At 40.4% G+C, this 17,878-nt stretch overlaps 1 protein-coding gene across 6 annotated transcripts in view; it reads right to left on the reverse strand.

Annotated features, from left to right (window-relative positions):
- Positions 1-13,001, reverse strand: part of ERBB4 (erb-b2 receptor tyrosine kinase 4) — a 1,041,923-nt gene extending 1,028,922 nt beyond the window's left edge. For 2 of the 6 annotated variants that reach the window (XM_019727015.3, XM_019727016.3), the window contains exon 1: positions 11,944-12,999. In XM_019727015.3, the coding sequence (XP_019582574.1) occupies positions 11,944-12,025 (82 nt within the window). In that variant the 5' untranslated portion in view covers positions 12,026-12,999. Of the gene's footprint in view, positions 1-11,943 lie in introns of all 6 variants that reach the window. The other 4 variants (XM_074312694.2, XM_074312709.2, XM_019727018.3 and 1 more) reach the window with 4 other exon arrangements.
- Positions 13,002-17,878: the final 4,877 nt, after the last annotated feature.

Raw genomic sequence — 17,878 nt, forward strand, 5'->3', positions numbered from 1 at the left:
TTATAAACTATACAACTGCATAAGAGACAGTATTCTATGACCCATTTTTAAAAACATGTCAAGATTAGGCATGTTCATACTTAGAGAGAAAACTCTGAAAATTATCTCCATATAGTACATTATTTCCTCCAAAGAAATACTGAAGTGCTTTACAGTGTAATTTTACTATATATCACAAATTTTTCTCTCAATAATGCACTCTTCTATAGTAATAGTGGACATTAACTACATGTAGTAGAAAAAGCGATTTAACTGTTTTTTAAAAATGCATGTCTCAAAAACTTGGATATGTCTCTGCTTTGAAGTTTTTTTGTTTTGTTTTTTCAAAAAGACAAGGTTTCTATGATTCTTTCCTTTACATACACTGTACAAAGAAAGAACTCTGGAGAATATATTGGAGGAGGAGACATACATAGTAACCTAAAGGAGGACGCCCTGAAGGACAAATATATTGGCCAAGTTTCTTCATGTGGCTACCAGGAAAGTAAAAATTGCTGCTGACCTAAAGGTAGAAAAAGGATTTGGTGTATTTAGCCTTCCATCCCTTTCTTGCACAGTGGGGCAGGTAGAGTGGAGGAGCCACAGCTTCAAGAGGCATCACTAGCTTCTGTCACTGGGAGAGGCGTGCAAGAGGCTGAGCAGCAGAAAGCAGAACCAGCTGGCTCTCAGGATAGGACAGACAAGCAATTTGTACAAGACTGATGCACCGGACGGGCTTTGCCCTTACATACTGCTTCTTCATATCTCTATTTCCTCATCTACAAAGAAGGAACAACAATCCCTGACTCAAACTTTCTTCTCAGGTCTTTGCCAAGGAAAAACAATCAGGAAAAGTTCTAAATGAATTTCAGACAGAGGTGTAAATATCCCCATTGCCCAATTCTCTCATTAACAGATTACTCCGCAGACTGTTAGGAAAGTTTGAAAGTTGTATTAACTCTTTCAGGCCGTTATAAATTAAGGTACAATTAGGGCACCACAGTGACCTAGAAAGGTAGACAGTTTCTCAGAATCTGGTAAGCTGAGAAGAAATGCCTGGAAGACCATTTTCACTGGTAGAATCTGACTCGATAAATACTATAATCATTTCACCAATTTTCAGAATGCAGAGTGAATCATCTAAGAGAGCAGCTAAGAGAATCCCAGGCACCTCTCAGTTCAGTTATGTTGCAAGTGCTTCCTTTGTAGGATTCTTTTGAAATTTTAAGCATATGTCTAGTGTCTATTTTTACATACTGAGACATGTTAGTTATAACAAAGTTGTATTACCACATATATCTAGGAATAGAATACGCCACACTCTGTTGGGAACCCCTTTTTCATAAAATGCTTATTAGTATTCCTCTGGAGGCAAATATTCCTTCCTAAGAGTTTGGGAAATCACTTAGTGACATATTTTTTGTATTGTGTTTTACTGGTCTTGTCTGTCAATCTTTAAATGAAAGGGGAAAGTTGGCATCTTGAGTTTCTGATAGGTCCTCCCCAGTTCCTAACATGACCTTGAACTACAATAAGGGGTCAGTAAATGCTTATTGCTTAAACTGATTGGGTGGTAAACACATAATGGCATATAAAGATGATGTATTTAAAGATGAACATCTGAAACTTATATGGTATTATTAACCAAAGTTACCCCAATAAATTTAAGTAAAAAAAAAATAAAAGCAGGAGATAGGACACCGCAATGTAATGGACACATAAAAATAGTGGACTACAAAACACTTACACATTTAAGAATGGCATTCACATATATTTAACTCACCAAAAATAAAATCAACAGAAATACTTCGTAACCATATTATGAGCAGGCTCTAAAAATGGGAATGGGGGCAAATGATACACTCTTGGAAATACTCCATTGAAAGAAATACCCTAGGAAGCTTGAGAAAGCAACTAAAGAAATTCCCAGGGTAAACATGTCTAATATCTATAATTAAGAATTCTATATCTATGTTTTTAGAACAGCTTACTTTGTGCACTATATGGTTTAATTACAAATAATAACCATCTGTGAATGAGTTTAAAACTGTTTCAGCAAATTATGGGATTCTTTTATTTAAAAAAATTATATATTTTTGAAGAGCTTAGTATGTGTGTGGCACCACATTAATCTCTGCAGGGGATAAAAACTCTTGCTCTCCCAGGAAATGGTATAGATAATTTATAGTCTAGGGTAGTCAGGGAAGGAAGATGGAATGAAGAGGTATGATTAAATGTAGAACTGAAAAGTTTCAACAGTTGGGGCAGCCAAAGGCTCCAAGGAAACCATGAATCCCAGGGGAAGAGGTCCGCAAAGGCAGAGACATCCAGCAAGACACAATCATGGTCAGCCTGGTTCTTAGAATACACCATAAGAAACTCTTAAGACTTGAGTAAAAAGTAAACAAAGACTATTTTTGGAGGCTTTGAACTTGACAGTGGGAATCTATTGAAAGCTTAGGAACAGAAACTGGGATGATAAAAGTATTATATTAGAAATGATCATCAGTCGATGACAAGAGGGAAGTCCTGCAGGTTAAGAGTACATCGAAACAGGGGACCAGTAAATAGGATCTTGCAATAGCCCTGCTCCAAGGTTTTTAAGGACTAGTTGAGGTCAATAAAAATGGTAGAGAATAGGTTTTAATAAGCCAGGTGATAAAATTTATTTTAAAAAAATCTTGTTTAACTGCTCTATCTAGAGAAAATGACCAGACAAAAGGAACTCCTAAAAATAAAAGTGTATGTCTAAAAGAAATATTATTGTTTTATTTTTGTTTGGTTTTCATAGGTTCCTATAGAAAGAAATTCATATTCTCTAAGCCTACAGGGAAAAAGAGGAAATGATGACAAGAAAGATTTTAGTAAAAGGAGAGTTCACCTAAAGCAAAATAGTCACTGTCATCCATGACCTTAATTGGGCATCCCCTGCTAGTGGTGGGACCCATCCTGAAATATAGGCTTGCACAACTTATTAGTCAAGCTATAACTATATGAGATATAGTCACAGAACCTGGACAACTTGCTGTCATTGTTTTCAGCTCTAACCAGCCATGAGATATCCTCAGCAGACTACAGGAGACCAGCAGATGCATCTTTTGAAAGCCATCCCCACTTGTATCCTAAAAGCTTAAAACCTGAATGTCGACCTATACCAGATGTATATGGAACCAGATATAAGTAAATGTCAAAAGAATAGTTAAACTATAATAGGTGAAACTGGTCATTTACAAGACTGATCTTTTGGGAAAATAATCAAATGTTTATTGCACCATTTTCTTCTCTTTAAACCCCTTTAGACTATGTTCCAAACACACATATATGTGTGTGTGTGTGTGTGTGTGTGTACATATACATCTAATATATATACATATATGTATATAGTATATGTGTAAGGTGTAATGAAAAAAAGGGTGAATGCTGCTGCCGAGTGCCATCCAACGGAAAGGCAGGGATTTCAATAAGGGAAGCAGCACATTGAACCTTACTAACAGTGTGTGACAAGTTTCAACTTGTTCAGTGCAGTCAGTCGGGTGTGAGCTATCGTTGAGAAAAGGTGCGTTTTAAACTGTGCCGTTAAACCATCCTCGATCATAGCAACGCTCCTAGTCACACATCGCTTCTGGTACGGCAATTTCTGTCAAATAAAAGCATTATGGTGTGTCCTCATCCACCTTATTCACCACATCTGGCACCATGTGACTTCTGGCTCTTCCCCAAAGTCAAAATAACCATGAAAGGTAAACATTTTGAATCGATTCAGGACATCGAGGCAGCCACGACAGCGTAACTGAAGACACTCACAAAACGACTTCCAGAACTGCTTCAGAAAGTGGTAGGAACGATGGGACAAGTGTGCTCAAAGCAAAAGGGGAGTATTTTGAGGAGGATTAATGGCAATGTGTCTTTTACTGTAATAATTTTTTTAAATTTAAACATTCACCATATTTTTTGGTGTGTGTGTGTGTGTGTGTGTGTGTGTGTGTGTGTGTGTGTGCGTGTTCATACAACCTTGAATCCTATTACTTTCACTCTGGATTCAGAAACTGAATCTTCCATATTCTCATTGGTGCTTAGTATGCTTCAGTAATCCTTACAATGTTGGAAATAATATGCTTCACAATAATGATACTGACTTACCTCTACTTCTCAATGGAGAGGTTTAATAATGCTGCATGGGAAGTTTCATGGTATCTATAGTAATGTTTCACGGGGGTCCATCTTCATCTCAAATGCCTAACAGGGAAGTGACTCTTCCTGCCAAAACAAGTATCAAACTCAACTTCTGTCACTATGGCCCATGAGAATGCTGATCATGTTCGAAAAAGCTCTGGTGCTTGAGGGAAGTCAGTGACAACTGGAGAGAGTTAAGGTTAAATCAACAACATTGCAAACTCACAAGGCCCAGTGGCAGCGTCTTGCAGAAGCCAACTAAAGGGAGTCAAATGTGCCATGGAAATAATTTTATGAAATCTTAGTATTTAAAGCTTAGCTTACGCACTTGTGCAAAGAATACAACTGTCATCTTAGCAGGGACTTAAAGAAAAACAAGGACCCAACAAAGACAGTGTAAAACATAAATTACCTTGGGTCCAAGGATTGACATGGACGAATCTGAAGTATTCCCACGGGTTTGCTGGTAAAGGATCCTGAACAACTAATTGGTGATGAGAAACTCAGCTTGTCCTTTATAATTTTATGTACACATGCATGGAACTTAATGCAGAATGGAGAAAAAACCATTCTTTATGTATTGGTCACCTTTATAATGCCTTACATAAAATAAACTCTTGAAGGTGCTATTATGCACAGAAAGTAGTATAGGCAACTCTTATATGACTTTTAGGATCAAAATTCTATGTCCAGAACAGGCCTTGCCAAGTAAACAGATCCTCTTACAGAACTATGTCTTAACAAAGTTGCTTTATGTCTTTAATCCTAATGTGCTGGAAATTATAAATGCAATCAATGATTACTTCCTAAATATAAATTAGAGATGCTGATAATCCCAGTCTTCCCCTTGAAAAGAACTTCACAGTCTGATAATTAGGCCCATGGTTCCAACCCGTTTGTTTTAATTTCAATTTTGCAATTATCTTTTAAAACAACATAACCTTGTATTTATTTTTTTATTAAATCTATCGGGGTGACATTGGTTAGTAATATTATATAGGTTTCACATGAATATAGAAATATTCTCCTTCCAGAGTCAGTTTTCCTTCCATCACCATATATTTGATCCCGTTCACCCTCTTCTACCACCCTCCTCCCCGCTTATCCTCTGGTAACCACTAAATTGTTGTCTGTGCCTATGAGTTTTTGTTTTTTTCTTCGTCTGTCTTGTTCGTTTGTTGCTTTCAGTTTTATAGCCCACATATAAGTGAAATCATATGGTTCTCGAACTTTCTGTCTGACTTATTTCACTTCGCATGAATATTATATGCCCAAAAGAAAAGAAGAAATAATGCCATTTGCGATAACAAGGGTGGATCGTGAGATTATTTACTCTTTTTTGTTTAAGTGTCTGTAACTTTTCAAGTACTTCTCTGTGTGTTCGTGGAAATGATATTGGTGTCAGGAGCTACCAATGAACTTATATCACCTAACTGCTCTGTGCTCCCAGTCTCCTCACTCAAAAATGAGAGGCTAAGACTGGGTCAGTGGTTCCAAAATAGTGCTCGATTTCTGTGAAGCCAGCACAGCAGAGTGGAAGAAAGAGTGGAAGGAAAGTGGGAGACAGCTACAGTCAGGGGACACAAAGTCAGCGTCTCACTGCAGCTTTAACAAAAGCAGCTCTCTTCTTCCCTTTCACCTGTTTTAGATACCAGGGTTACACACATGAATTCACTTCGAAATCAAAAAGAGACCCACTTATAAAAATAATTGAAAAACAATGGATTTATTTTTCTAAAAAGTCTAAACATCCTTTTTCTGTCTAAGTAAATCATTTTGAAAAATCATGGTAATTGTTTCGATATCACTTTTAGCTACATTAATAGAAATGAGGAAACAGAGACACGTAACAAGAAGTCTAACCAAAGATTACATAGAAGATGATTGTATGACCACAATTCTCCTTTGATTCTAGTTCTTCATTCCATAGCATCACATAACAGCAGGGCAACCCCTGCACTATCCACAGCTCAGGAACGCACCATTCCCATTAAATTCTGTGTGGCTGCTGCCCCCTGGAGTTGTGCCAAGGAGCAAGCCTACAGAGCAATCACTTACATTCAAAATGAAAATAACTGTAAAATAATTACCACATCTTCAAAAAAAGCACTTTATAATTACGCCCAAAAATATCCAAGTATTTCACCTCTGTGTCGCAAAAGTGAGGCAGTTTCCTTTCCTCTTGAAAACTTAGTACACACAGAAAGCACTAGTTTAAGGGTCAAATATACAACCAAGAAAGTAGCTTTAAGCTTTGATTAAAGCATCGGAAAATAGGTCGATTTCTTTCATAAACATGTTAGAATTATCAACAACTCAGAAAAGGAGAAAAAAAATCTTATACAACGAAATCTAAAGAAAACATAGAGCAGTTCTGAAAAGTAATACTTTAGGGAAACGGCCTTCAAATACAAACGTTTTAAAGTTAATAACCTCTTTATTTCATTTAGACAGATGCTCCTGTAACAGATCATCTAGAAAATTTACATTATGTTTATTAAAATACGTGTGCATGTTTAAATATGTCAATTAACTTGTTACTAGAATGTACCTCAATATCACAGGAGACTTTAAGACATTTTTCAGAAAACTGCTATACAGTGGAGAAACAGAGTATGCTACATGCATGTGCCCCCCCCGCCCCCCCAGGGCACACATGCTAGGTAGCAAAGACATGGAATGAGCTGCTCAAAATATCAGGAAGAAAATGGAAGAACTGTCCCTACAATGTCAAAATCCTGATTTAAACCACCTGGCTATGTCCTATTTCACACATAACCACATAACCAGTTAAAATCTCCTTCAAATTATGCAGAAGAGCTGAAATTTCAGGCAGCATTAATTCAGGATCTTTCCATTTAAAAAAGAAGGAAAATTAAGGGATTAATGTCATTGTAAACTAAACCCCAATCAATAGCTGTATTAGAAAGCATGAAATATAAGGTTTTACTCCAAGTGCCCAATATTTATATAATTAGGAAATGAGTATTAGATAAAAGATGCAATTTGGTTCCATATGGTCAAATGTAACATAGAATATTTCTAAAATGATATTACCTGGACAGAAGTTTACAATATGATTAAATTCTAGCCTGCATAACCTACTCAGTCACCATTGTAAAAGACAGTGCAATATATTTGACAATTAATTTTTGTAGAACAGCTGTAGGCTTAAACATGTATAAGCTAATTTCAGTGTAATATTAGCATCTCTATTAAGCTGTATGCTTCAAAAAAGATGAAATCAAACAGAGCAAGGGCCAACAAGTTTGCAGGTAACAGCACATCTTTTCTGATCATTTGTTTCATTTATGTATTAGGCACTTACAAATTACACATGGATATCCAGTAGCAGCAGAACACTGTAAAATAAAGCAAAAATGTTTTCTATTTTTAATATACATTAAAGTTTCTTACCAACTGGCTTGAAATAATATAAACATGTCACCACTTTAAAACACTGCAATGTCTAAGGCACCCTAATTCAATTTATTGTCTAAAATGTGCACCTTACATAGTCATTAATCTCAAAATGGCTCTAATTATCAAGCTTCAGAGAATATTTAGAAAGAGCCCAATTCCTTGCATCCCTAGCATTTTTTAAATGATAGTAGTCTACCTTCCTTCCCTGGTCAAGACGGTTTGAAAAGAGGGAGAGAGAAAGGGACATGGGGACTTCTCTGTAGAATGATTTGGCTTTGGAGTCAGGGCTTTTGAGATGTGCTAGTGATCTCAGATCGATGCCTTTTTATTTTCTTTCAGGGGTAAATCTGAGCAATGGAATGGCTCGCGATTGTCCAGCCAACCAGCTATATCAGATTTATCAGAAAAAAATAATGAAAACTGGCTCTGAGGACTCCTGCAGTGGCTGAGTGGCAGGTTGCTGGGAAAGACACACAGAAAAAGAATATGCTTAGTGGTGGAGGGGAAAATATATATTCACATGTGTAAACTCAATAAATAATAAGATGTAAAAAGAAAGTATCTATAATAATGGAAAGGGTGAATGCGTAAGACAGATGATAAATAGTACTTCTGTTTAAGAATCAAAGGGATGAAAGCTCATGAATACTAAATATTTGAATCCACTTTAAGCAGGAAATATGATTTTCCCTCAAATAAATTCAAACTCTAAAATTCAGCCAATGCAAACTTACTGTGTTCAGGTTAGACGGAAAAAATAGGTAAATTTTCCATGAAGCATGTGCCCTGGTAAATATTCTAATGTAATTTCTTAATTAAAACACATTTCCAGTGACTAAATGAAAATATATATAAAGCAGTAAGTGCCTTGATTTTCAAAAAACTTTGGCTTTTGATGCATGCATGATTAAAATAAATAAAAGCATTTTCACTTAAGGGAAGAAAATCAAAAGAGGAATTATGACACAGAGTCTTCCAATTTTTATCATAACAGTATATATTATAGTTTAGTTGTAACAGGTATAAATTTATTTAGAAGCATTCTGAAGAAAAACCAATACCTTCTATCAAAACCCCCTTTACATACATAAGAATTTCAAAATTAAAAGGAAAAAAAAGGAAGCATTACACCCATGGGTGTGCTGTGCTTACAGTAAACGTGTAAGAAAGAGGATTTTTTTAAAATACATTTAACATCTCTTCCATCACTTAACTAAGTTTTATTAACCTTTTCCTTCTCAAATGTAAAAACAACTCCTAAGTTTGGAGATATTATCTTAAATATGTAGGAAAATGTCTGATGTTTTATAGAATGAAAAGCAGGACTTGCAAATAAGAAATGGGAACTGAACTTGCTCATGTCTATTAAGGTGTGTAAGACTATCACTAAATACTACCATATATTTTATTTCAATACAAAGGTGATATTGATTATTTTTCAATAATACCAGGAAGATAGAAATTTTGGAATTACTCCTTTTGGGAGCAAAGGCTTTATAATGGCCATATAAAGGGTCCTTGGCTATAATATTTCTCCATAAAATGATTCACTGGAAATGAGGCAAAGTCCTTCATAATTACTAAAAACAATCGCCTTCTCTAAAGCTGATTTTTATCTAAGCAAAAGAAGAAAAATAAAAATAAGTCCTATTACAATTATTTTAAGAACTATCTTAGATCTATACAACAGAATCACCCCCCCTCATATTTTTATTCTGTTCACATAGAGCAGTAAATAAGGTGCATTCCTTCTGCTTCTTAAGAAATTAGCATTTCAAAAATATGCCACTTTCCCCCTGAACTCCAAGCGTGTCTAATAATGCGAGAAGCAGATTGTCTTCCCTCGTTTCCTTAATTTGTTTCATCTAAAAGCAATTCACTCAACATCTTGTCGCCCTCTGGCAGCTTAGTTTACTTATCCGCACTTAATTTCTCATTTGGACCAAAACAAACTCCTCCAAACTGCTACTGACTGCTAACCGCGAGACGGGAGACACGCAATATGTATTTACTTGGGAGCATAGAGCCACACACACACAGACACAAACACACAGATCTTCACTCATATCCCAGGCAGTAACTTGGTTTTATAAAAGCACTGCATTAAAGCCAGCTGAACTTTCCCTGCCAGGTGCCGCAGGGTGAGGGTGGGGTAGGATAAGAAAAGAAAAAAAAGGAGTCCCCAGGGCTATTTACAGTTTCCAGTGGATCACCTTAGCTTGCGCGTTGCAATTATACCAGGGATGCACCCGAGAGCTTGTCTTTGTGCGGCCCTTTCATCTAGATCACTTTGTGTTTTGAGCAAGTGAGACTCTCCTTTGTGCCCCCAGAATTTCAAGTACAGAGTCACACAGGGAACAACAATGGCACGCTAATCCTCGCGTTCTAAATGGGCTCACTTGTAGGTCTGACAATTCGCGGGGGGAAGCGAGAAGAGACCAGCGAGGGCGCGAGCCGGTGTCGCCTGAGACGACGAGGAAGAGGACAGCTGCAGAACTAATTTGGATTACATTCCTTGCAGAAATTCTGAAAAGGGCTTTTCGACATAGCTCAACCCCAGCCACACAGTTAATACCAAATTGCTGCGGACTCGGAGCCCGGTCCCCCAGCGGCTGAAGCTGAACCAGACAGCCCTCAGTAGGTCGCCTCCTAGAAATTCCTCTCGGCTAACTAAGCCTACCCGTCAGTCGCCACTGCTTTTGAATGGGTCAATGTGCATAATCAACCCATTGAAGGAAAATATGAAGGGACTCTGAGTGGAGAGGGAGATAAAAAGGGATGTATCTAAGAGCCCGCTTGGAATCTCAAGTCCGTGTTGGTGTAATTCCGGAGGTGGCTGGAGCGCCGGACCTGGTATGCATGAAGAATTTCAGAGGAATCAGGAGGGTGCAACGACCAGCACAAACGGCACACATTGTGCCATTCGAAGGTCATTTTGAAACGCTCCACGATTGTAACTTGTTATTTAGTAGGCAAGGAGGGGAGGCGGCGGCGGGGGCGGAGCGGGAAAACTACAGCGCGCTGTTTTCTTGGTGAGGTCAGAAAGACACCCTCCCGGGGCCTAAAGCTCTCCCTATCGCCACTCCCAGGGGATTTATCTCTTCTAGCTGCCTCCCACACTGCTGGGAGCAGCCCCGGATGGTTCCGGAAATCTCTTCGGCTCTCCAAAAGGTCCCCCTGGCCACGTCAGACACCGGTTCTCTTCAGTCCTTCCCTGTCCCACGTTCAGCCCCAGGAAACTCAAGTGTCAGAAACTTTGAGCTCCCTCGCACTGCAGGTGCTGTCAGTAGCCCTGCCCGCCGCGGCGCGCCGGCCTCACCGCGCTGCTTCTCGGGGGTCACTTAGCCTTTCTGCCTGTCCAGGTACCTGGAGCTCAAGCTCTCCTGCAAACAGTGGCCGCGCACCCAGCGCAGCCGCGCCGGCCTCGGGTTCAGTTAGTTCGCACCAAGGCTCGGCTAGGCAGCTGCGCCGGGCAGTAAACAGAAGTTGGAGGGACTCCGGCCAATAGCAAGTTAAACTGCAGAAACAACTCTTCCTGGAGCCAAACACAGCAACCGACGGGAAGGCCAGGCTCCCGGCTCAAGTATGTCAACCTTTATTTTATTTTTTTTAAGAGGTCAGGCAGGCAGGCAAGCTCCCCTCAAGTCAATGGGGCGAGAGCTCCCGGACGCCAGACGAGGAGGCCCCGAGTCCTGGGCCCCCGGGCCAGGGCGGGCCCGCCTGCCGCTCCAGCTGCCCAGGCTGGGCTCAAGTCAAGTCTGACCTGGCAATGCTCGGGCGACGGGGGGCGCAGTGGCCCCCGGCAGCACACACAGGTGCAAAGCCTACTCTCGGAGCTCCACTCTCCACCGCCCTCCCGCACACAGGGCCCAGCTGGCACCGCCCCGGGACCCCAGTCCTTTCGCTGCCCGGGCGGTGAGCAGCGAAATGTGCATAATCAACCCATTGCTTCTTCCAGGCTTCTTCCCTCGGGGGCCCAGACGCAAAGAGGAGCGTCTCCTCTACTAACTCCGATCTCGATCTCCCACGTCCCGCACAACAGGCGCGATCAGAAACAATCTCGCTCAGGCGCATAGAAAACGCGCGAGAAAGAAAAAAAAAAACAGGGAGTTAAGGAGAGAGTAAAAGGAGACGGGTGCAGAGTGATTTTTCACGATAAATAAAACATATGCACACACAGAGGGTAAGTTTAGGGACAGAATGAGGAGAGACCGAGAGCCCATGGAAATGGCTTGGGTGGAGTGGTCCACCTCGCCAGAGAGCCAGTGGATCTCAGGTTGGGCGAAGGGGGTGAAGGAGCAACCCCACACAGCCAAGCCGGCCGCAGCAGGTTCAACACCTGGAGCGCGAAAAGGAACCGCGACCCACCTGACTGAGAAGCGCTGGGCTGGACGGTCCCCGCCGCCACCAAAAGGCTCACCCAGATGCACAGTCCTGTCGCTAGCTTCATTTTTTGGAAGTCTCAGATCCCGTGCTGACAATTACATGTCCAAATGGCATAGCCCCTCTCGGGCACGAGGAGGAGATCCCTCAGCCAGGCGCGCGTGGGGGCGCGAAGAGGACTGGCACGTCGCGCGCGCGGTGCACCGGTTCCGAGCGCGGGCGACCCAGGCAGCGATCGCTGGTCCAGGACCGGGGACTGGAGGAGGGGGAGAGTGTACGCGGGTGTGTGCGTGTATGCGCGTGTGAGAGGGTGCTCCAGTGTGCGAGCGTGGAGCTCCTGGCCGGACTGTGCAGCTATTTCCCTGTGTGATCCTTTGCTGTCTCGTTCCCTCCTCACTTTCTTTCTCACTGGTTGGGCAACAATAAAAAGGAAGGGGGAAAAGGTTTCCAAAAAAAGTTGATTGCAAAGAGGCGGTAGGTTTCCGGCCTCTTGCTCTAGCCGGGCTATTATGTTCGGCTCCCTTTTTAGTTTTCTTGCACCTCCAGTCCAAATTGGGAAGAAGGGAGGGGGGAAAGCTTCTTGCTTCTCCCCCGATCCAGTCAGTCCTTTTCCCCGTCAGCTTTCCTCACACTTGTCCGGCGGCTGCGGTAATTAAAGCTCCGAGCGTCATTTCCAACGCCCTGCGGTCTCCAGCTGCAGCCTCACACAGGAATTAATAAGACTCCGGGAGAGGGGGAAAAAAAAAAAAAAAAAAGGTGGAAGGGGGGCGGATAAAAGAACCCTCCACGCAACCAGGCTGGCTCTGCTCAGCCGCGCAAACCCCGCCCCCGCTATGACCCACTAGCCACGCCTTTTATCCCGCCCCCTCCCCAATGGGAAATCTTATTGGCTCAGCCACTCCCCAAAATCGTCGGCCTCAGGAGTTGGGAAAACACCTGTCAGGGAGCAGGAGCGTGGTTGGATGGGCGAGGGAAGCTGGATTTAAAGGGCTCACCCGAGGCCACAGGTTGAATCAGAGGCTTGGGACAGCTGGTTCGCGGAGTGACAAACCACTGGAGGGATACTAACAAATTATATATATATATATAGTTTTAAACAAGAAATTCACCATTTTCTTCATTACCCCATGGTGCTCATCTACAGACTAGACTTTCCGTAGAAATAGAAGAACATGAAACGTTGCTTCAGGCATAAAGCCTACACCCTTCTCTCTCCCCCTCTTGCTCCACACTCAGAAAGGAGTTTAAAAGCTGGTTCAGTAATTGATAGCCTCTGTAGATTAGGTAATCCTGGGGAATATAATCTCCTGTAATATGTTCTTGCCACCATTCCCACCCATCTAAATTGACGAACACGGAGTCAAACTAAAATTACACATTTGTAGATCTACGTCCTTTGATTTTTAGCTTCATGAGTCTTTTCACCTGACTTGGAGCCCAGGACAACTTGGTTTGGGGTTCATTCTCATTAAGCAGATTCTAGTCCATAGCTACCGATCTGGTTCTAAAGGACTAGAAACTGTCCCCAGCCTAAACTGCTCCATCTGAAAGATAGCCATGTTAGGTTAGAACCAACCTCAAATCATTAAACTCACTCTCTCCAATGCACCCAGCTTTAGGCCTTGCCTATGCTCTCACTCTGCAAATTCACCCTCCCTAATACCCAGGTCATTGCTAGCTACTATGTGAGTTCCTGGGCTTTTCTTGATCTAAAATACGCGTATCCTGGGATTGGATCCTATCAGTGTATAAATATCCCTGGCCGTTTACAGCTCTTAAACTGTACCAGAATCGCATGCCAGTATTAGGTTATTGGTTTGCTATTTGCACAGGCATTCTATGTATGAATTGTTTTCCTTATTCAGTTTCTCTAGAAGCAGCAAATGCATAAATACAAAGTATCAGGGGAACTTAAAAATCAAGCCATCCTGCCTCCTCACTCATCCTTTGAGACCTTCCCACTCCTCCCCCACATCTTTTATCTATAGCATTGTCCCCATAGAATTTCCATGGAGCTAAGAACAGAAAGAAGCTGCAGCCTCATCCGGAAGCCTGAAGTCTCCCCTTTCTTAGGCCCACAGCGAGTTAACAGGCACAGAGAGGAGGTCAAACAAGATAAACATACTGTTTTACCCAGAAGCAGCCTCGGGCCTGGAAAAACTAAGCCTAGAGTAGATGATGGTGACTTGACTAGAGTGGTACTGATTGTAGTAGCACCATGCAAGCTGCCCTTCCGGATTATCTTTGCTTTCTATTTTTATCACCCCCCTCCCTTTCTTTTCTTTCACTCAATCTCTTCTCAGTCCCCTTTCCTTATATACACTTCTGCTTCCTATGATGAGTCTCGGGCACCTTTCTTCCATGAAAGCTACTAGCTTTTAAATTTCCATTCTTTTGGAAAAGTTTAAGTTTCTGTGTTAAAAAAAGACATCTCATTTCTGATAACAATTATGTTGCAAGAAGTGAAAAAATAGATTGTGTATTTTAGCTTAATTTTGGGGTTTTTTTCTACTTGTGTCTGTGGTGATAGTTTTTACTCCCCCATCAATTTTATAGATCTTCTGTGGCAGGAATTCTCCTATATACCCTGGTCTCACCCACACATCTAAAATAATTCTTGGCAAAAGAGGGATTCCAGTTAACATTCATTGGAAAGAAACAAAATCCTTAGTTTATATTTTTGGGGATGCTACACTGCCCATTCATACAAGGTATCCACCAATTAAATTATTTGACATACACCTGAAACCTATTTAACTTTACTAACAATTGTCATCCCAATAAACTTTAATTTAAAAAAAATTACTTGATATACCCATGATTTGCCTCTAATTCTCAATTTGTTTTGCCTTGACCCTATTTTCCTGATTCGAACTGATTGAAACAATGATTGATACCTGGCCAAACTTGGGTATCTGACCAGCAGCCTATAAAATAGAGATGAAAGCTTTACCACCCCCTTCCAAAAAAAAAGCATCATGTAGCCTATAGTGAGTGGCCTACCCAATCAGAATCTAGCTCAAACAATTTGAATATGAGATCCTAGAGACTTACACAGAAAGTAGTACCCTGTGTGGGCCCACGAGAAGCGTGAGAAAGTAGCAGCCATGAGCTAGAATCAAGATGTAATTTTTTCTGTATCTGCTCTCTTTTGCTTCCTATCTCAACTGAGTCATCATAAGAAAAGAACATCAAAGCTGGAGACATTGACTACCTGATGTGGAAAGGACATGCTAACTGGATTGCTAGAGAATTTCTGAGATGGATCACTGTATTTCTTCACTTCCCCATGTATCCTTATAATAAATCCCTATCAGTTAACTAAAATATGTCGCTGTTATCTGCGACCTGGAAAAAAAGACAAATCTGAGTAACCAATCTCTTATTTTGCAAATCACAGGGGAATACCTGGAATTATCTGCTCAGGACCTCTTTTCTAGGAACTTCCCTTCTCTCAGTTCTGTATTTTTAACTTGGATCCGCCTCCATGATACAACAATTTCCACTCACAGCTCTAAGTTGGACCACTCAAAACAGAATGCCTCGGTCACTGTTCATTGGTTGAGAGATGGTCACTCCCATTGAGTCTCTTCTCTAGAAATTTAGTGTGTGGGAAGGAAAGAGTTCATATTCAGTCACTCACTGGTAGCTTTGAGATATGAAAGTCCAGAGCTGGCCTATCCATGTTTCCTTCTGTGCAGGGATGACAAGGCTACAGTGAGAAAGAATGAAGCTGCCGTTTTAAAAGAGCACAAGGCCAGATTGTTCTGGAGAATATTCAAGTTCTTCCTGTGGCTTAGTTGCCCAACCCCCCTTTTTCCTTAAACTAGCTCATTTTTTGTTTTTGTTACCTGAAACCAGAACAGAATGAAATAGGAAAAAGGACTTCTCCAACTTGAGTGAGATCATTTAGGCCTTAATGCCCCTTGAGGAAGCTATCTTGCTATGGCCCAAATTTAGTTTCCCTTCCCAGTTTCTCATGATTTCCCTTGTCTGAAGCCATAACCCCCACACAGACATCCCTTTGGTCTTTGGTGCTTCCGGGTATCCCCTTCTTCACTTCATTTCTTCCATTAGTAATAAAATTTGAAGAGTCCTGACATCATGAGTGACAGAATGCTACTGGTGGGAGAAAAGAATGCATTGATCTCAGAGTTCAATGTTGAATTAGATACATTGTCCTTAGTCTTATAGTTCACTCCAATCTTCAGCTTATTTCTGAAACTTCCCTAAAGTTAAAATTAGAGCTTGCTACTTTAGACATTTTGCTCTTGGTTATGAATATAAATTTGAGACAAATGTCAACTAAGAAAGGAAAAAGCAAGACCCTATGATAATTCAATTATCTTCTCCTGAACATATAACTATAGGATCTTAAATTCCCTCCCTGCCCATCATCTTTGTAAGTGATCTTGTGATCACAAGCAACTCACTTCATATTCATGGGCCCATTGCCTCATCTTTAAAGGAAGGGATTGTTATGTCCCAAATCTAAGATTTCATGAGTCTATGGTTGACTGATCACGTACTAAGTGCAGGTTATAATTTTCACAGCCTTCAATTGTTTCTTACGTTCTTTCCTCTTTTTTTCCCATTTAACCACACACACCTCTTCTTATGGGGTGCCAACATAACTCATCTTAAACTGTTGTAAGAAAATATCCAAATAAGCTCACTAGTGTAGTACTGTGAAGTGCTCAAGACTTTGGATCTTTACTATTATAACAGCCAAGAAGAAATTTTGGTAAATACCTAGCAGGTTCAGTATTATGATGATCAATCAAATGGTGGTTTGGGGTGTTTTTTTTCTTTGTTCATTGAATAACACCTTTGCTCCAAACTCTCAGAGTTCTGAAATTCTGATATTTTGGTGGTCAACCTTCCAAAGATAAAAAGAAAATCTAAATTTCAAACATCTTTTAAAATGCATGAATATACATTAACTAAAGAAATATTCTTTTTGTTGCCATTGCTAATTTCATATCCAAAGAGGAAGACCTCCCAAAGAATATTTTGCTTTTGGTTAGTAAATATTGTTTTCTTTCCATGTGTATGATTAAGCTTTAATTGTTTAAATGCTAAGGAGGAGTGATTGAGCACAAATAAATCCATGTTGCTTTTATGTACATTCATCAGTGTCTGTCCAAGTTCTTACAGACATTTTTTGGTTTGTGGTTGAAACTGCAAAATAATTTCAGCTCTGTAGACAGAGTATTCTTTTCCAACAAAGTTATGCAAAAATGATATTCCTAGTAAAACCTTTTCCTATTTTGTATCCGCTTTATATATTTCCTTCATCTAAGTTATGTCCCACATAGGTTTTTCTACTGCTTTGCAAGTTTAAAGATAAAGTAAACCTTCAATAACAGCTGTCAATTGAAAACTAAGAAGAAAATAAACATTTCTGTTTTTTTCATGTCTATATATTTATGGATAAGTTAACTGATGAGGTTACTTACTGAGGCTATGGTTGTACCTGGCCTGAAATCTGAACCAAGATAAAATTTGCTAGTTTCTTTTTCAGGTAGTTTCTTATGTTGCACTTCCTTCCTTCTGTATTCTTAACTTAGCAAAGAGCTTGATCATGTTATGGTTAACACACAGATTTGTCAAAAGAATCCAATGTTACATTTGCCATGCACACAACAATGGATGTTATTCTGTCTAAGGTCACAAAGAGTTCTTAGAATTTTTCTTGAACTCTGGCCAAATAGTCAACTAAAGGAATCATTTAAGAACCATGTATTTTCTTCTCAGGTTTGTATAGGAATGCATGAATCTTCAAAGCTTCAGCAAAAAGATTCTAGTTGTTCAAAGAGGATCCTAAACCAGTTGAGACTTCTTCTTTCAACACTTTAATGGCCTGGTATCTCATTGCCTGATCAATTACCTCTCAGTATAACCCATTTCTCTTTCTTTT

The sequence above is a fragment of the Rhinolophus sinicus genome, chromosome 17 (assembly GCF_057876585.1).
Source record: "Rhinolophus sinicus isolate RSI-liver-muscle chromosome 17, RSI-T2T, whole genome shotgun sequence".
Taxonomy (NCBI): Eukaryota; Metazoa; Chordata; class Mammalia; order Chiroptera; family Rhinolophidae; genus Rhinolophus; species Rhinolophus sinicus.